General features: G+C 39.3%; 1 protein-coding gene across 2 annotated transcripts in view; it reads left to right on the top strand.

Moving 5' to 3' along the window:
- Positions 1 to 21,196, top strand: part of LOC133479206 (F-actin-uncapping protein LRRC16A-like) — a 56,642-nt gene that overhangs the window by 9,545 nt on the left and 25,901 nt on the right. For both annotated transcript variants that reach the window (XM_061775826.1, XM_061775827.1), the window contains exons 3-5: positions 14,099 to 14,149; positions 19,774 to 19,833; positions 20,600 to 20,721. In XM_061775826.1, the coding sequence (XP_061631810.1) occupies positions 14,099 to 14,149; positions 19,774 to 19,833; positions 20,600 to 20,721 (233 nt within the window). The remainder of the gene's footprint in view (positions 1 to 14,098; positions 14,150 to 19,773; positions 19,834 to 20,599; positions 20,722 to 21,196) is intronic.

The following is a 21,196-nucleotide window of genomic DNA, read 5'->3' as shown; positions in this document are numbered from 1 at the left end:
GTCATGTTGGAACAGAAAAGGGCCTTCCTTACACTGTTTGAAAAATTGGATGGCTCCAAAATTTTGATTGCAACCCTTTATTAAGAGAAGGTTTCTGGCTTTTTGTGAGGCACTAAAGGGACAGTCTATTTTTAATATAAAGAAGCTACAGTGTGAGAACAAGAAATGTATAAATAATAGTTAAAGGTATGAAGATTTACTGTATTTTATTGACAGAGCTAACATTCAGCCTCCCAACCTCACCCTGGTCACCACCCAACTATTTTTCAAGCCATTCTGTCATTGTTAGAAACCACATGGGTCATCTAGGGACATGAGCAGAAAAGATGAGCTTCACTTTCACATTTCCTGCGTCCGCTAAATGATCTGGGAACAGGGAACGAGTTGGTGTGTATGAAAATTGCACTTGTCAGTTATGTAGTGCTCTCGTTAACTGGTTAGGAGTGAGTCTTACATCACAGAGAAATATGGTCATTGGAGTACTGGAGGCACACTAATATAAAACTTGGTATCAGTAAAATGTCCTTGTGCTTTGTGGGAGATTATGTAAACAGAGGCATGGAGAAACACATGTAGAACAATGCAAAGACGTGGGAATCTGTGTGAGGACTTTGAGTGGACTGATTGTGATTGATTATACAGCAGAGAGCATGAGAATAACTCTTGTGACGACACTGCTTGACCGCACTGAGCAAATAAACAATGGACAGTTGTTGTTATGGAAAATAGGGAAACTGATACAGGAAGAAAGGAAAGGGGGGGGGGGGAAGTAAGGCAACCATGTCGTGGAATTTCAACCTCTGGGTGTGATGGCGTTTGTTTGTCAATTTGAAAAGTTGCATGGAAGTGGGTCATGAATCGGTTAAAAAAAAAAAAAGGGTAAAATGAGTTATTTTCCAAACGCTGTAATGCATATGTCTTATTCTGAGAAAAATGACCGTCATACACTCCTGAAAATGTTTTAAGCATTAATTTCATCAAAATTTCAACCCATTTTTTTGCTCTATCTGAATATGTTCAACACATTGTCAAATCCCACAACAATTTTTAATTTTTTTATTTTTTAAAACTTAAATGTTGAATACAGAAATTAATTGTTTGTCTGTCCTTAAAGAAAAAAAGCAAAAAGAACATGCAGTGGACATCCTGCAATGTTAGTTATTAGGTTCATTAAGTTTTACAGGGATATAACGTGGCTTGACACAGTAGAATGGTATGGTATTTAATTTTTTTCATCTGATGATAATGATAATTGATTATAATAGTGGCGGAACGGTGGAAGACTGGTAAGAGTGTCTGCCTCACAGTTCTGAGGACTGGGGTTCAATCCCCGGCCCCGCCTGTGTGGAGTTTGCATGTTCTGTTATGTGCCCTGCGATTGGCTGGCGACCAGTTTAGGGTGTACACCGCCTCCTGTCCGATGATAGCTGGGATATGCGCCAGCACTCCCTCACAAGGTGAGGAGAAGCGGCTCAGAACATGGATGGATGGATTATAATAGTAATAATAATGTGTACATTTCAATTCTCCTCAGACTATAAAAAACTATAAAATCAAAAAGCTAAACAAAATAGATGTTATGGTCCTTATTTAGATGGAGTTATTTAAACTTCAGCATATTATAATGAAATCCCAACAGAAAACAACGCTAAAGGAAATTGTATACACTATAATTGAGCAGTGAGTTTGAAATTAAACACAATAAATTAGTGTTTAAGTCGGCAGGCATGTTTGTCATATCTTAATTAACAGATGATGCTATCCAGCCTTAAGCAGAGACAGGGTAATATAATTTGGTAGCAACTGTGTGGCAAACTCCTACCCCATTTTATTCCTCTCATACTGAATGATAGGGAAGAGATTTTTGTAATGAATTTACAACACCTACCTACTTTTGGTATTTACAAGTATGAATCACCCATGATAATGACACCACCTCTTCCTCACAACAATGCCCGATTTACTTGTCATAAGGTGTAGATTTACTGCTATTAAGACAGTCCATCTATCACCAGTGTAGTGTCTATAGGTAAATAACGGCTTGAATGTGGTTATTTCCACTATGGATTTAATTGCATGTCAAATACACACGTGTGCTGCTCGGACTGTGAACGGATCCCTCGCAGTGCCTGAGGTGTCTGTTCAGCACTAAGCCTTGACAGATGCTCATAGCAGGATAATGGCGGTCGAGATAATAGCGTCAGTCCATAAAATACACACTGAGTGTGCTGGTGGGGCGATTCAACCCCCAGCTTAAAATAGCAACATGGCGGACTGTCCTTGATGAAAACACTGAACCCTGAATCCCTCTCAATCAGACTAGTTTATAATTGCCTAAAGATGCCATGGTGGCAAAGAATTGGGAAAGTCCTCCCCTCACTTCAACATAGTTCCTTGGCACCAAGATGTTGCCAAAGCAAATACTTTCTGAGCACAAAAAGGAGCAATGGGTTGATGAGAAGCTAATGTAGCTGTCTACCAAACAGCACACAGATGGACTCAAATGGATGATGCCAGTCACAGAAGGTCCAAATCAAATTCCTCTGTTCAAAATACAATAGCTGCTCTACACTACCTGGGAGTCTAATTATGCCCCAAATATTGTGAGAAAAACGGTCAAAAAAACGTGGGGTTTTTGTTTGTTTTTTTGTTGCTACAGTGGTGTAATTTGAAATAAAGTCAGGACGGAGCCCTTTCAGTGACTTTGTCATTGTGCCAGGAGTTGTGAAATCGTGTTATTCATTCATAGAAATTCCGATGCCTTTCACAACTCTTGTTTCAGAGTCCTCCTCCCTCTAGGATTTTACAATCTCTTTGATCTCATAGTCCATATAAAATACAGTGTATGTTTAGTGTCTTTGTCCTAGATGGAGACTCTAACCAAGGGTAAAAGGCTTTATTTATTGCCTCATACTGTTTGCTTTGTAGGAGTGACTGTATTACAACATATCTTACAGTGTGATACGTCACTGTAATTAAGTCAACAGTAACGCAGACGTATCTTATGTGCCATGACACAGACGCTCCCTCAAATAATCAATCGGTTAATCTTTTACTACTTTAAAGCCTTCAGGGCTAATAAGCTAGTACAACAAGTCGTACTGTGCTCGTTGTTCTATCATGTCATGTCAGCAGGCTGACGTTTAAATCAGGCAGGTTTTATATAATTATAAACCAAGCCTAAAATTACAATTGCCGACATCCTTTTTAAAGTCCAGAACTGTTGAATAAGTGCCAATATTTGCAGTGTTAGGTAAGTCCTTTAAAGTTACATAGCACTTTTTGTTTCTGCCTCCAGAACTGGTGTATGATCGTATTAAATTGTGTATATTAGCTGCATATATTGGAATCGATCACTGAATACAAAAGAAATCTACATTTTCTTCATCTGTCATTGGCAACTGCCCGAGCCCATGAGTTTACATAAGGAGCCTCAACTTGTCTTTCTTGTCATCATCATCTCTTGTTGCTGGAGGCCTGTCATTAGGGCAGTGACAAAATGGAAGCGACCCAATTCTTTCAGCCCACCTGTAATGCTTGCCTTATGAGAACCCTGCAGTCCACCAGCATCTTTTGTCAGTGGCACTAAAACTATTCCTTAAAGGCTTGGTTGCAAGTATCTTCCACATTTTAAATTCCTTTTGATAAAGGCTTTAGTATCCGGTCTGTGCTGTAGGCTGTTTTTTGTCATCCAGGGAGCTTTTAAAAATGGCTTAGAAGTTACTGCTACCTCTATATGATTCACACAGTTGCCGGAGTGAACTGAAGCCTAGTTGCAGAATTTACTTGTCTTGTGTAAATGTGATGTGATTTGAAACATTTTCTTATGAGAATCTGGGGAGGTTTTATGAAAAACTAAGCTGTATATTAAATTCATATCTGGACTCATTGTCACTGCACAAACTCCATAATGATTGTTCTACAACACATTTGAAAAAAAATATAGAAATTGCTATTTAACATACTAAGTGAACAGTAGTGGGCATATTAGACTTGGACTTGTCATTCAAACAATTGCCCAGACAGATGTGCATTTGAATGTAATTCCTCAACATAATAAAAATATATCAGTACATTACAAACAAAATCATACAAATTCATCTAACACATGTATCAATATACATGTATAGTAGTCAAACTATTAAAAAAACCTCTAAAACAGGAGTTCAGTACTGTGAGATATTACACACTGTACAAATAGTGATCCGTAATACTATTACGGATACTTTACATTTACCTGAGTAAAAAGTACTGCACAAGAGAAAACAGTATTGCACTTACAAAACTGCATATGAATTGCTCTGTAATAATAGATAGATATTCTATATACAGTATTATTAAAAAACATTAACTCAATGATATGATAGTAATTCCCATTTTTGTAGCATGTCAGATATATTTATTTGTGTTATGTGCTGTGGCTCAGTCACCAAGAGTTTGTGCGTGCACAAAAAATGAAATGCTTTAAACGCTTAAGTAATCTCATTAGATCCATCGCTGTTCTTTTTCTCTCAACTGTGTGATACCTTATCTCAGTTGAGGATAATTTTTCATGTCACACCGTGAACAGCTTAGCCAACATCACCACCATATGAAAGAACCAGCTGACTGCAGTTAGTGAGGAGGACTCATTTGAGCAGACTTCCTTCAGCCGATGCTATCAGACATCTCAGACTCTCTCTGAAGGTCTGGTTAGCAGAAGAATAGATGGAGCTAGTGTGCATTTTTGTAGCCTTCCTATAAGCTTGTAACATTCTCATTGTCTTTTTAGCTTTTGTGGGAGTACCTCATTTGAGGTAATAAAAAAATGTGGTGGTGTTTTAGGCTTCACCAATATCGATATAGACTTTTTATTTGAATGTTTAGTATGTTTAAAGTGTATCCCAAGGGAGATATTAACAAGCAGTCTGGCCTCATGAAAGCCCCTCCCACCGTCATTCATTTTAATGATATTATAGGTCATGGTCACGCAAACAGTTGTAATGGCAATCAGCTTTATATTTATTTTTAAATAGTGTCAGAGTATTTCATTTTATGCAGTCTGTTCTTATTTCTGTATAACTATTTATATAATATATGGCAATATAACATACACTGTATTGTCAACAACATTATCTTTTATTGAACATATTCAGACTGAGACTATCGTATATCGGAATAAAATTGTTTATAAAGTTTGCCGGCCTGGGTAAATGTAACATTTCTCAGTATAATCATCAGAATGGCTTTAAAGTGTGTTGGAGAAAGAGCTTCATATATACATGACTGTTAAAGTGTCTACTAGAGAGGTATACAATTTGTACAATGGTTTTTATTGCAATTGCTACTTGCCCGACATGAGCGGTGGACTGTAGGTATGTAAAATAATTTGTTTAACCTGTGAAATGCCCTGGTTGGCACAGTGCCATGTTCTAATTGGCTGCAGTTGAATGAGGTTTGTATGTCGTAGCTACAGTCAGTATTGATTGGACCAAAATGAAATGTGCAGTGTGTGTTGACTGCCATATACTGTGTAGGTTTCATTAAATGCATGCATGTACGTGTATTTAACTTAAGTCCGCAAACATGTTTTCCGGGTTTGGTCACGTGTTCTGCATAAGGCGGTTTCTCTCACGAGCGAGAGAAGAATGGTGCGGCCGGCAGATAACTTTCCCCGCGGGTGCTGCTGTTCCAATGGAGTGTAACTGTATGTCAGCAAAATAAAGGAAATGACATCTGGCCTGACGCTGTCATAGGCTTTTGCTGCACGTGAGGTTTTTCTTTTGTCATGTCCATCAAGCTGTTGATGCGTCTATGTTTTTATTGTACTCTGCAAATTGCTAAGCTTAATGCATTTTATTGCGCAACACTGTTGATATGAGTGAAGGCTGCCGCTCTTGAAACACATACTTTCATATTCAGATTTGTAAAGTTTTTCCTGGGACTGGGAGTTTTGAAAATATAGTATTTGTGAAACTATATAGGAATGATCACAGGCAGAGGGTGTGTCTTTTTATACAAAGCCATGACTGTATCTGCTGTTCCTGCTGTACGTTTCTTGGACACAGCCTGCGCCACTACACATCTAACATTTTTCTTCGATTATAACGTTTTTATGATCGTTAGAAGCCAAAATAAAAAACACGCTTACATTCCGAGTAATCGCCCAGCTATAGTGTTTCCATTGTTTTTTTATTATTCAAACACAGTCTACAGATTCTATAGCTGTTGCTATGTTTGTTTAAGGTCAATATGTAAATCCAGGATTGCTCAGTTGGTAGAAATGAGTTCAAGTCACTGCTTGTTGGTTAGTTTGTCTCTGGAGACGGTAGTGGCTCAATCAGACTTGGCTTAGAGACCAGAATGATTCAAGTTCTGGAACACGAAAAAACCAACAACAACGAGCCTTCCTGTCTGGACTGGTTGCAGGTCTGCTGAGAACATCCTGTGGTCCACTTGAGCAAGGCACCCAATTAGTAATGTGATGAGCATAGAATGATTTACACCCTTCCATGTCTGAGTTGTGCCATAGCAGAAGTCTGTGTGGATGTTGATCAACTTCCCACGGCTGGCTTGATGTTCTTCTCCTTTACATCACAAACTCAAATCACAAACGACTGAATCTGCAGTGTATCTGATGGTATTAGCCAGCTACTGCAGTGGATTATTTAATCTGTTTCTGGCCATACCTATACGCTATGGTAGTGTTGGGTAGTTAGACGCAATGCTGTCTGTTGTTAATCAGAATCATCTTTTTCTGATTCTGATTAAGTACACGGAATTGTCACTTCCACGCTACAATAGACGAGGAAGATAACAAAGAACATCAATTAATAAGCACTGTCAGTTATTTTTGAGGGGATTAAAAGATGCGTGTGTGTTTCTTGTTCAGAGGTATTTTCAGCACATGCAGTAGCACTGTCTCGCTCCTCTTTAGTGAGTTACACACTTGTGCTGTTATCATGTTACACTATTTGCGTTGCCATCTTTCCCACACACTCTGTGCTGAAAAGCCGGATCTGGATTCACCATTTTGAACCGTACTTTGGTTAACTGGACTGAAGGATCTGGAGAATACGTGGCTTATTAATGGTTTGTTGTACCTCTTATGGGTTGAGTTTAAGCATTTAGTTTTGGTAGTTAGGGGAAGGGGTTATGTTATAGCAGTGTTTTCCCTCACAAAGATAGCTGCACTAATGTGTGTTATTGGCGTGGACTGATGTTATCTGTCTACTCCAGAGGGAAGCGTATACTGTGCTGCCAACATCAGAAAGAGATTCCCCTCCCTCCTACTCCTTTCTTCTTCCTCTGCCTTTGTCTCTGTCATTCCTTCCTTTGACATATATTTCCCAACTGTCTCCTCAACAAAGCAGTTTGGGTCCAACTGGAGCGTTGGAAGGGTTCTCCTCTGCCTTTGTTTTGTTAGCGCTATAAATGAACTCCATATCCACCTTGATTGTTTTCTTGCAGTTTTATCTGTAACATCGCTGTGGTCTGTGCTGGTAGAAACCTTGAAACCAAGAAACCTTGGCTAGCATATAGGGCTACTTCACACACAGAACCCCCCAACCCCACCCCTGTCTGGCTGGTATGCTGATGAATGATTGTGATTGTTCCCTATCTTTGTAACCAAAACACAGTGTTCTTACAGGACACCCTGCAGGCTGATACTGTTCTACATGGAAGCTCCTTGATCTGCCCTATCAGCGTCTAGTAACTTGATGCACTGATATTCAGTCAGTGCTGGAGGGCCAACCTGGATTTTTTCGTTTTTAGGTTTCACGAGTCAAATAGTGCTCAAAAGGTGGTGTTAACCTCATGTTCTCATTAGTAGGACATCTATTGGTGTTAGATGTTAGTTATTATTTTAACATTTTTATCACAGATAAGTTATGTTGAAAACAATATATAACCAATATATTGTATGTCAATTGAAATTAGACTTTAAAACAAATATCTATGAGAAAATATGTATTGCAATTGTATATGAACATTTTCTATATGCAAGTACCAGTAAGCATATAGACTTAAGGCACACACTCTTCTTGTGAGCTGCCAAATTGGCACTCCATATAGTTTCTTATTAACTATTCAAATGCCTCCAGACATTTGCTGATGGTTTGCATTAAGACTGAAATCAAAAGCGACAAGAATAGCATTATAACATTAGATTTAACCATGAACTATCACTTCATGTGACTCCATTTTTATTCATGGAGTCGCCTCCCACAGCTGTGGCCTGATGAGGGCAACCAATGCAATCATGTCAGGAAGTAACACAGTCTGTGCCTTTTGTTTGGCTTTATATTATCAAGCAAGGCAGCGATAAAATAAAATTGATCTCTTGCTGCTCTGCTCGGCTGCAGGCGTAATGAAAGAAGAGTTTGTGCTTAAGACAATGGTTTTGGTTGAAAAGGGAGAAAACGTACTGCGAACTTCACATGAGGCTGGTAGGGGGAAAAAAATTATCGAGGAACAAATTATTTCTCTCTGGGCTGTAAAAGTAATTATTCTGAGACCAGAGCATCTTTATGTTGGATGCTGAGAAGGTCCCGACATTGCAGTTTCTCTCCTGTAAGGACCTTTTTTAGGGCCTGATTTGCTTTTGCGCCTGCAAAAATGTTCGCAAACTTGATTGCTGACTCAAACATAGGTGAAAACTGAGCTCCAAATCCTGCAAACATGCTAAATTGCTGCAGTTCGTTTTGCGCGTTCTCGGAGGAGTATAAGCAAATAGATTAATGTAGCACACGGCATATGCTTAACCTGAGATGAATTGCGATGGCTGATTTTGCATCTTTACTGTGTCTGAAAGGCAGGTGCAAATGGCACCGCTGTGTTTTAACCATGATGAGGAGGTGCATGCAAAATAGAGGTGGCGGGGGGGAACGGATCTTTTCCGCTCGTATACAAATGTTCAAGTCATATCACGTAGGACAAAACTCCTTTCAACTCTGCATTTCTTTGCATCTTTGTTGGTCATTTCAGTCATCTAATTGAAGAGCATTTAATTGTTCTGCCTGTCACAATATTGCTGGTGTATATAGATGAACAAAGAGTTGTAATAGTTTTCAGACAAATTAAGTGAAGTAGAATAATTTCCCCCAGCACCGCTAATGATCTCTCACGGCAGACTAGTGTGCCATGACGCCCTGGTTGGAATCACTGTGTTAGAGTGAACATTAAATTTAGCACCCACAATTTGGTATCGTAATAAATCAGATGCTTACTGTCCACCCGAGTGAGTGGAGATATGCCCATCTCTATATTTAGACACGGGGGATAGAAAACACAAGCGTGTGCTTCCTCTGCAGCTCCATCGAGTGACTGGATTTAAATGATGTGCTCAGGCAATGTGCAACCTTGATTTGAATTATTTTCTATATGCTAATGTCGACCTCACATTTTGCATTTCCTTGCAGATGATGCAATGTGTTTTTCAATGTGAAATGTTGAATTGAAGTCCAAACACTTGACTGCTCTCTTGGACAGCATTACACCATGTCTGATCATTCAAAAATACCAAATCAGTTTTTTTTCCTCTGCTGCTGCAGAATTCCCATTTCTGCTAATTTCTTGCATATTCATATAATCTACCCATCATTCATACACCGTATAAACACTGAAAGTGCATGATAAGAAATTGGAGTGAGATTCCAGGAAATAACATCCTAATTATTTTGGGGCAAATAGTTTTGTGTGCAAGAAAGATCCAGTAGTCTTTTGTATCATGACACAGAGTCTCACAGTAATTTTGAGTTTAAATCATGTATGATATTCTAAATGGAATTTCATTTACACACCTTACGGAATAATCATCTATTTAAGTATGCTTTTGGCAACAGTTTAAAACTCAACGCATCATTGATCCTACTTTATTTTTCTCAAAAGGTGCATTTATTTATTTATATTTTTTTAAATTTGATGACTAAAACATTTTGGTCTAACTGGCATAATACACTATAGCTTTCCCATGTGCTGAAGTAAACAGAATGTTCACAAATTTTACCTTGTCCAATTGTGATCTATTCCTATTTTTGTTCAACCTGACACATTAGTACATTTTGGACCACATCACTTTTTATTATATGGGGGCGGGCTGTGGCTCAGTTGGTAGAGCGGGTCGTTCAGTGAGCAAAGGGTTGGCAGTTCGAATCCTGGGTCTGACTGTCCGCCATTCAAGTGTCCTTGGGCAAGACATTGACCCCTAAATTGCTCCCGGTGGGCCTGGCAGCGGCATGCATGACAGCAGCTGCCCATTGCTGTATGAACGTGTGCATGAATGTGCGAATGTGAACCTCTGTAAAGCACTTTGGGCACCATGATGGTGTAGATAAAAGCGCTATATAAGTGCACTACTGCGTTTCATTTACCATCCATCCATTTTCTATAGTTCTTGTCTTTCATAAGGCTCCAGTATACAAACTTGTGCTAAATGGTGTGACGGATCCAAATAATGGAGCATGAATGGCACCCTAAGACTAGATGGAGGGACAAAAGCATTTTCAAGAAGGGAGGGCATAGTTGGCGGGTAAATATCTCGTGTGTGTGTGTGTGTGTGTGTGTGTGTGTGTCACAGCTGAAAGGGTGCAGACACTTGTTGTACTTCCTGAGTTCCTGCAGCGAGTCAGGCACCACTGTAGGCCATCATGATGAGATGTTCAGTGAAGCGAAAGCTCACTGATATTCTGAGCGCAGACTTGGTACCGCAGCACGCCACTTTCATGCGTGACTTGGTGTCGATCAAAATACAGTGTTTGGGTTCACAAATTTGTGTATAACCTCGACTCAGTTGTTACCATAGAAACCCACTGTGGGCGTCATAAGGGGTTGACAGTTTGACAGAAAGGAGAATGAAGGCATGCTGGTGCTGTGAATGGAGAGCAGACACACACACCTACTGTATAGTGTCTATCTGTCTTTTCTCTCTTTAGTGGGTTTCATTGATATTCATAATTTTATGATTATACTTGGCAAACATTAGATTTACTGCGACAGCTCCCCCCAAAAACGAACTGTAGTAACAATTCTGTATTTGAAAAGATAGTTTTGAATGTAGCTTTCAAAATGTTTGTGTGGCAACAGAACAGTTTTTTTCCTTGGTCCACTGTCACATTCAAAATTTCACTTTGGTCCACTGTCACATTCAAAATTTCACTTTGGGGGGGAAAAAAAAGCATTTAAGAATAATTTTTTTTTAAACGGTGAATCTTCATGTTTTTAAATGTGGCACAAGTTACTTGATAATGAACCCTGCCCACCACGACTGACAGCGGGCAGGGGAACCTGACAGTAGGTCAGTAATGTGGCCAAAGAGACCATGAATAAATGATGCCTATAACTGGTGGCTCGCATACTGTACATGTAGTGAATGAAAAGAGTGTAATAATGCAGACGTGCTCCAGCACTGCATCCATCTTGATATTTGAGTGGCACTAAAGGCGGGGTAGTGACCACTGACCAGCGTGGATTGATTTGCTTACTGGGAGGTTCAAAGCCCTTACTTAAGCTGTAGTAGGGGAGTTGTTGGAAAGCGTTTTGTGTGTTATGGCTTTTGTCCACTCTACGGGGCAGATAGTCGAAGGAAGCGCTGTGCCGCCCGGGGATGTGCTGAGAAGCAGTCATGCATCAACGGGAGGAGGAGTCCGACCTGAAGAATACTTGCTTTTGCGTTCTCCATTATTTATGTTTTTGAAGCTTTAACCGCACTCATGACAGGTTGGAGTAAAAGGCGGGCTACACCCTGGCCTGGTCACCAGTCAACCACAAGTTTTCAAAGGGGCATTGAGTGGGAGTTAATCCCATCCATCCATCCATTTTCTGAGCCGCTTCTCCTCACTAGGGTCGCGGGCGTGCTGGAGCCTATCCCAGCTGTCATCGGGCAGGAGGGGGGGGTACACCCTGAACTGGTTGCCAGCCAATCGCAGGGCACATAGAAACAAACAACCATCCGCACTCACATTCACACCTACAGGCAATTTAGAGTCTCCAATGAATGCATGTTTTTGGGATGTGGGAGGAAACCGGAGTGCCCGGAGAAAACCCACGCAGGCACGGGGAGAACATGCAAGCTCCACACAGGCGGGGCCGGGGATTGAACCCTGGTCCTCAGAACTGTGAGTCAGACGCTCTAACCAGTCGTCCACCGTGCCGCCAGTTAATCCCACTATACTAAATTAATAAATTCTATTGATTTCACTTACTTAAAGACAGTTTGTTAGTCAATTAATAACCTATCTATCAGTATGATGTAATAACTATTTCAATGACTACCACAGAACTTTGTGGAGGTATGGCGCGTGGCCCAAGGAAGAACCTATTACGTTTGAAGAAATCTCTCTTTTTGCAAATTGAGTCACTTGAATGGAACAGTCCACTTCAGTTCTTTGTTTTTGTTTTTTTAAGTATGCACCGATGGCTTTCATCATATTCCATAAGCATGAAATAGCATGCACGCTAACTTACAAGTTGATAGAAAAACAAGAACAACTATAGGACTGTGTGAATTTCTCGACACTTTTGTTAAGTGGTCTCAATTGTTCCTGAAAGTTTAATCCTATCTTCCTGATGTTACTTTGTCATTATTATCTTAACCATGATTACAGTGGTTTATCGTTATCATTTTGTTTCTTGGTTTAGTCGCCCTTTTGGTGTAGATGTGGTGACAATATTCTGTACTATACAATATGATTGGGCATTAGAAAAATCAGTGTATATGAAAAGGGCAAGGCCATATTGCATTGTTAAAATCCATTCATCCAACAGTCGTACCATTTACAACCACAGTTATGTTGTACCAAATGAACTGTAGTCAACCTAGTTAAAATAATGTGAGTAGTCCAAATTAGAGAGGCAGATATGTGCATAGCATTGGCAACTGGTGCTTTTTACTCAAAGTAATGTTGGGCCTCACAGGCCCGTCTGTGTCTCTTACATCAAACCTTACTACTTGTGGAGTTTTGCCTCGAGTGCCACAGCACACTTGTCAATCTGTTTTTTTTTCCGCTCTTTCTCTCTCTCTCTCGCCATAAACATGAAAGATTGTGACATTTTTGTTCTTCTTGGCTTCCCCCTGACATTTACTTTTTCTCTTTTATTCTGTATTACATTCTCTGTGTTCCCTGATGTCTTCCTGCCATCTCATCTGCTTTCTTGTCTTTTCATTGTCTTCTTTTATATTCTCTTTCTGAATATGACTGTAGTGCATGAACTATGCCGACTCGCTGTATTGAACAAATGTGTTATCAGGTTTTAAAGCTCGTTTGTTCCACCTGTGGGGATCTTCCGGGGACTGGGAATTTTAAATTAGCGGGAGAAAAGTGAGGCGAAACCTCTCAACGTCGGATTCATGAAGAATAAAAGTGCTTCTTAGCAAAGTGACTGTTTGCTCTTTATGAGAGTGCCTCTGTATTTTATTTAAAGGTCAGCTTGGAGTATATATATCAATTTGTTTTGAAAGGAAATATCTGGCGGACAGAGATAAAGCCATAGGCACATACAGTTAGGGTTTTAACATCTATAACCAGATGCTTTGGCTGATAGTTCGAGTACAAATTGTTTCAAAGGTCAGTCCTTCATGGTAGCAGCTTTTGTTTTGGCTCAAAATGTCACTAATAATTACAATATATAAAATTGTGGCACAAAGAGACTACAAAATTCATGAGTTCAAATCCTCCTTGTAACAATTCTATGTTCTGTCAGCATCTCAATAACATACAATGACCTTTCAAGCCGGATTGTCTGCATAGGAATGTCGAGTGTGTGTATGCATTCCATTTATGCCTGTTCATGCTCATGTTTCCCATGTAAGTCTGGTAACAGAAGCTGGTTCGACAAACAGTGAATTTGTTTAAGCAACAATAAAGAAGTTGTGTTGCAATTTACATTACATCTTTAGTAAAGGATAGTAAGTGTTGAGCAGATGATTTATATTTTGTTTTTCTTCCTCTGACTAAGATTTTTCCCAGTCACAAGCATTTTCATCCTGACGAGTCAGCAGATGAGCTCCCTTGTCTTCTCTGTCACTTCCTTTTTAGTGTTGTTCACGCTGTGTATTTACCGCTAAAGAGCATATTTACAGGCACCGACTCATCGTTTTCCCCTCTATTCTTTCTCTCAGGCTCTTGCGTCCCACCGAATTTACCTCCTGACTGCACGTATTCCCACCAAGGTAAGAGGAACAAAGTTGTTAAAACCATTTTCCCCAATGTTATGATGGGGAAAACACATTGTTCCAGAATAATTGGATTGTCCTTTTTAGTTTGGTGCACAAGGGTGTAGTGCGTTTTCAGAAAATGCCATCGCCAACTTCTGTAATTGCACGTGTATGTGTGAATGCCAATGCATGCATGTTGGATGTGTACCGTAATTACACAGCTGTTTGGCAAGCCTGTTTTCTTTTTTTTTTTTTATTATTATTTTTATTGTTTTATTTACTGGAAAAAGTCTGAAACGTCTGTGGAATGTAATGCAGCGCCTTATCAGTACTTTAACATCAGAAGTTCTTTAAAACCTTTACAGAATCATCGTCACTGCTACCTTGTTGTAAAAAATAAATGAATAAATAATAATTATTATTTTCAGTTTTCATCTTTATCTGGGCCACTGGCCAACCATATTCAGCAGACAGAGCTACACCTACAGGGGCATTGTGGAATAGTATCACTTTGCACAACATGATTTTTTTCAACCAAACAAGTAGTCAAACAAACATTGTTTTACATTGCTCCTGCTTACCAGTTTGTTTTTTTCAAAGAAGTGTTGTTCAATTTGATGTCAGAGGTTGTTATTGTCCTCCAAAAACACAGTGAGCAGGAAAGTCTTGCCTTCAAACCTTTTTACTGCTTATAATCCCTCAAGGGGAAATTCAATTTACACTGTGCTGTATTGTACATATACAGTATTTACCGTGGAGAGAAGCAGATCCCACACATGCAGACTGGTTCCAAAGCCCAAGTCCTCTTAAGAGCTACTGCAGCCCAATTTATTTTTTTGTTTTTTGTTTGTTTGTTTGTTTGTTTTTTTAGCATTGAGTTACTCCGCCTGTCCCTTCAATGATGTCACCCCAGCATCATGGCTTATACCATTTCCAGGAAATACTGAACTGTCATGCCTTATATACTGTAGCAAGCTACAGTGGGTACGGAAAGTATTCAGACCCCCTTAAAATTTTCACTCTTTGTTATATTGCAGTCATTTGCTAAAATAATTTAAGTTCATTTTTTCCCCTCAATGTACACACAGCACCCCATATTGACAGAAAAAAACGGAAGTGTTGAAATTTGTGCAGCTTTATTAAAAAAGAAAAACTGAAATATCACACAGCCATAAGTATTCAGACCCTTTGCTGTGACACTCATACATTTAATTGAGTGCCCTCCATTTCTTCTGATCATCCTTGAGATGGTTCTACACCTTCATTGGAGTCCAGCTGTGTTTTGATAATACTGATTGGACTTGATTAGGAAAGCCACACCCCTGTCTATATAAGACCTTACAGCTCACAGTGCATGTCAGAGCAAATGAGAATCATGAGGTCAAAGGAACTGCCTGAAGAGCTCAGAGACAGAATTGTGGCAAGGCACAGATCTGGCCAAGGTTACAAAAAAATTTCTGCTTCACTTAAGGTCCCTAAGAGGACACTGGCCTCCAAAATCCTGAAATGGAAGACGTTTGGGACGACCAGATCCCTTCCTAGAGCTGGCCGTCCGGCCAAACTGAGCAATTGGGGGAGAACTGCCTTAGTGAGATAGGTAAAGAAGAACCCAAAGATTACTGTGGCTGAGCTCCAGAAATGTAGTCAGGGGTGGGAGAAAGTTCTAGAAAGTCAACCGTCACTGCAGCCCTCCACCAGTCAGGGCTTTATGGCAGAGTGGCCCGACGGAAGCCTCTCCTCAGTGCAAGACACATGAAGCCCACATAGAGTTTGATTAAAAAAAAACACCTGAAGGACTCCCAAGACGGTGAGAAATAAGATTCTGTGGTCTGATGAGACCAAGATAGAACTTTTTGGCCTTAATTCTAAGTGGCATGTGTGGAGAAAACCAGGCACTGCTCATCACCTGTCCAAAACAGTCCCAACAGTGAAGCATGGTGGTGGCAGCATCATGCTGTAGGGGTGTTCACCTTCCAACAAGACAATGACACTAAGCAAACAGCTATAATAACAAAAGTGGCTTCAGAACAACTCTGTGACTGTTCTTGAATGGCCCAGCCAGAGCCCTGACTTAAACCCAATTGAGCATCTCTGAAGAGACCTGAAAATGGCTGTCCGTCAACGTTCACTATCCAACCTGACGGAACTGGTGAGGATCTGCAAGGAGGAATGGCAGAGGATCCCCAAATCCAGGTGTGAAAAACTTTCCCAAAAAGACTCATGGCTGTATTAGCTCAAAAGGGTGCTTCTACTAAATACTGAGCAAAGGGTCTGAATACTATATTATTTACTATATTTCAGTTTTTTCTTTTTTAATCAATCTGCAAACATTTCAACAATATTTTTTTTTTCTCTCAATATGGGGTGCTGTGTCTACATTAATGAGGGAAAAAATAACTTAAATTATTTTAGAAAATGGCTGCAATATAACAAAGAGTTTAAAATTTAAGGGGGTCTGAATACTTTCCGTAGCCACTGTATATAATTATTTCAAGTCAATACAATGCCCCCAGAAAGAAGTGATTGATTGGTTGCATTACAAGTGATATACTGCATAGACAATCACATGGACCTTCTTTTCTGCCATTCACAGTTCGGAAATGTGCTTATTTAGGCAGTGTCGACTAACCTGACTTGCGGAATTAGACCCCTCCCTGGTTCATGATCTACTCAATCAGAAGCACTTCCAAGGCCAGAATCCACATTCCCTGTCAGACCAGCTTTGCTCCAATGTCCTTTTAAGCCTTTCATTTAGCATTTTCACTCATCCTCACCACTTTTTCCTCAATCCAGATTACTTCTTGCTCTCATTTCTCCCCCCGCTCACCACTGTGTCAAAGGTCGCAGGGATAACCTGCACTGTCTCGTTCTGAACAGCGTGGTACATCAAAGAAAGAAAAAAAAAAAAATGTCTGCCTGCAGCTAAAGATCATGTTTTATTCCAATTTCCTTTGTGTGGATTTACTTTATGTGGTATGTGAGTAAGTTGTTTAGTGTGATCAAAGGTCCAGCAATATTTATTTTGAAAAAAAGAAATTGTTTTGGTGCCTTTTATGATTTTGCTCACGTCACAGTCACATAAAGCTATAAAATATTTTTGTCATTGTCCAAGGGAGGTTTCAGATACAGATTTTAAGTACAGCTACTGTCTAGCTTGCTTAAATACTAAGTCTGCCATACGGATTTAAAAAGAGCTGAGTGTGCTACCACATATCCGGGTCCATTAATAAATATATATATATTTATTTATTTATTTTTTATTTTTTTAAAGATGAAGTCTATAATGCAGTGATGATAAGTCCACAGAAAATGATTTGCTACTATACTTTGTTGTCAAAAGGCATTCTGTTAATGTAATATGCATCTCATTTCATTTCATTTGACAAAAGATGAGACGGTTTTAATGTGTGTTGCTCTTTTGGGTCGAGTGCAAGACCTTGATGTAGAGGCATTGTAAACCAGTAACCCCCATTCACTTTCTACTTGTATTTGTGTGTCTCTGAATGCCCCCTCTGGCTCATTCTTACACTCTCAATGGGCTTTTCTGCTTGTGCGCATCTCAAATTCCTCGACTGCATCTCCTCCCAAACATACACAAATATTGTCCCACCCATTTTTGACACGCCGATCACCACTTTTATGTTTTAGTTTTTAAACGACATATTTTTTTCAATGTATGCTGCATATACCTGCATATACCTTCATAATAATGTCTATAGTTTTACCTTGAAACGGATCTGTTTGCATACAGTGTCACATTGGTGGCAGCTGGGCAATGGACAAATGAGTGAGCCATGCAAACACTAATGCATTCGGTCATCTCTCAGCAGGATGTTTTGTTTTTTTTCCCCGCTCAGCTTCTGTGTGTCAGCATGTTCCCGTAACGTTGGCTGAAAATCAGTGCAGCTACTATGGCAACAATATGTACCACATATTGTGGCGTGCTGTAAATAGCATTATAAACAATAATACAATACATATTTACTCTTGAACCTTTTCTGTATCTTCTGTATGCAATTGTTTCCACATTAAGTTGATAGGATTTTTGTATAATGCACAAATTATTTGGTTGCTTTTCTGTTTTTTCTATTTAGCTTTTGATTAGCATGACAATCAGTTATCTTACTATTAAGTCTATTACTTATTATTAAGTCCTTCATAAACTACGCGTTGACGAACCTCAGCTGAAAAAGTACAACATCTGACAGACTGAATTACAGACATATTTTCTGTTTGTGTTGATGTCATAAAATGTAACTGTTGAAGTGTCGCTTTTGTATAAGCACAGCAGCAAAGTGATTTAATGTCTCTATCTTTAGCCTTCATAAGCAACCAGCCGACCAAGTGCTCCTTACAACTTGAACCCTCTTTGTGTTGTGATTTAAGTACAGGCAATTTAGTTACAAATGTTTTATTACTACAGTGTTGTATAGTAAAGCTTTTTGGAATAGGATTTATATTTGCTAACTAATAGCAGTCGTATTAATGAAGTACTGTACTGGTAAAACGGTACTTACTTTGTGTGTCGGTCTTTTAATTTAACACACAAATGTTTTATAAAAGGTCAAATGTTTTCTTTAGTATTTTCTGTGACCGTAAATGTGTATATACAGTATACATTGTAATTGCTTTTCCATATGAGCGTTTTATTTCAATATCCGAGTAATCTTATGATATTATCCACACAATTGATGACGGAACTAGCAACCCTTTATTGCTCAGTGACTGTTTTTCTCAATGTCTTTATGTTTCAAAAGTGTTCTCTGTCAATTGAGTGTCTGTTGTCGTACGAGAGCGGCTCCAACTACCGGAGACAAATTCCTTGTGTGTTTTTTGAACATACTTGGCAAATAAAGACGATTCTGATTCTAGAATGCTGATTGTAGCATTTTTAATGGTGCAATTTCTGTACTGTAGACAAAACATTGGTGTGTAGCACAGACCTTGCTAAAACACACACACACGCACGTAGAATCAGACAGCAGACAGTGCTTATCTTCTCCCCTCTCTCATCTGTGAGCCAATTCTCTGAAAATCAGCTCCCACCTGGAATTGTCTGCTCTCGCTTCCTGGCCTGCCTTCAGGCACTGTGTACTGTATCTGAGAGATGCAAGAGCGGGAACTCTGCTTACTGACAGTAAAATAAACAGTCTCGGGCAATTTTATAGGCACAGAGAGTCTCCCACTATCACATGGAGGTTATTTTTTTTGTGTGTCCTTTTTTGGTATGCGAAAGCAGACTACTGCTTGATTTGTATTTGCCCTGAAATGATTCTTTTAACAGTTTGATAATTGATGTTTTAGTTTTGTTTTACACTTACAAATGTGTCTTCTAGTCACCAATACACAATTGATATCAGAGGGTTAGGTAATGTGTACAAGAGAAACAACAAAGGACTGTTTGCACCTATTAATTATGGACATTTCTTTCACACATTCTACAGACAGTCACTGTCAAGTCTTGTTATTAGAAACAATTACTTGTATCACAGCGTATGCGCTGAAACATCGTCATTAAGTTCACACACAAACATTGGATTCCTTTGTATGTCCATCAGAATAGTTTGCCTGCTAGCTGCTATACTTTCTTACGTTACATTTCACCCTTACCGATGTGTTTTTGTCTCTTTTGTGTTTAGGTGGAACACTCCTTTAACTACCTGGAGATCCAGGGCATTGCCTGTAACAAGCCAACGCAGGTACAGAACACTTCCTATCAAGTACAAGTACACAAAAGATAACCAAAGCCCACTGTGAGGTCATTTGGTTTGTCAAAAGTACCAGCCACTGCTTAGTAAAACCGCACAAGCCTGGAATTACCAGTGCTACTTCTACAAGGGAGAGAGGGAATGCTTGTCACTTGGATGTGCGCTGAAGTGGGCAAGGCTCTGAGGGAGTATATTTACACCAAAAGCACAGTTTTACATGGGGGATCAGTGTGTAAATATCTGTTAAGATCAGTCTTTGCAATGGATACCTAAATTGTGTCAGAGAAAAGAGAATTAAGAGCTCTGAAATCCACTTTTTCCATCTGGAGAGCTCTTCAGTTTGGCTTCAGCATGATCTGCTTTACAACACATGATAATCTCTCACTTTATTAAATTCATGCAGCTCAACCTTTGTAGCACTCATCCAGCACCATAGATGTCACTCCTCTTACTATTTGGACTTAATGGTCTTCCGTTCCATACAAACTTCCCTGGATTATGCAAATTTTGACCCGTAGAGGTGAGATGTGCATAATCATGTACGTAATTGGAGCAGATGCTGTAATGGTTAGCCCATCTTGGAAAAGGTCGTTAAATCTTTACTTTTACTTTAATTGTCTGGTGCCTGGACAGATGTGTGGGTATTAGTGTAGATAGATTAGGGGATAGCAATAGAAAGAAAGGATTATAAAATTCAAATGCAGGGTCCAGTTTAAACACAAAAATCAACAAATGTTACTTTTGTGTTTCCTTTTAGCTGTTTATAGAATATGAGCGAGGGTCCTTCTCATTGAAGCTGCTCTCCACTGACGAGGTCAACGAGGTGGTTGCTCATGTCGGAAACTGTCTGCTCAGAATATGTCCAGGTCTTCCACCCAGGTGAGTCTAATCAGTCACAAACAAACTCTCAAATTATGGACAGTAAGGAACACGCTCATTGCATTTGCGTTTTCACAAACTGGTAGGTGCTCTGTCCTATAATACTGGGTCCTATAATACTGTCCATTGATATGATGTTTTCAAACATCTTCGCTACATTAATTAGTCAGTTGAAGAGTAGAGAATATAATCATAGAAGAGAGAGTTTTTAAATTCCTGGTTTTCTGATTTTCGCTACCACTTGTTTTTGCGTTTTGGCATTGTTGACGACAGAATTTGGGTTGAAAAGTTTCTAGAGCATGCTCCGTTTCAGTCAAATATTTGAATAAATGAATAAATTTTATTGTTGAATTTTAAAAGGTTAGTGTTTAGATTTCTTATATTGTGCTGGAATACTGAGCTGACGTGAATAGTACATTTCATAGATTGCGAAACATATTTACAATACCATAAACTGGAGTTTTAGTTTATATTT

The sequence above is a fragment of the Phyllopteryx taeniolatus genome, chromosome 6 (assembly GCF_024500385.1).
Source record: "Phyllopteryx taeniolatus isolate TA_2022b chromosome 6, UOR_Ptae_1.2, whole genome shotgun sequence".
Taxonomy (NCBI): Eukaryota; Metazoa; Chordata; class Actinopteri; order Syngnathiformes; family Syngnathidae; genus Phyllopteryx; species Phyllopteryx taeniolatus.
Note: the sequence above shows the minus strand (reverse complement) of the source record. Positions and strands in the feature narration are given on the sequence as shown.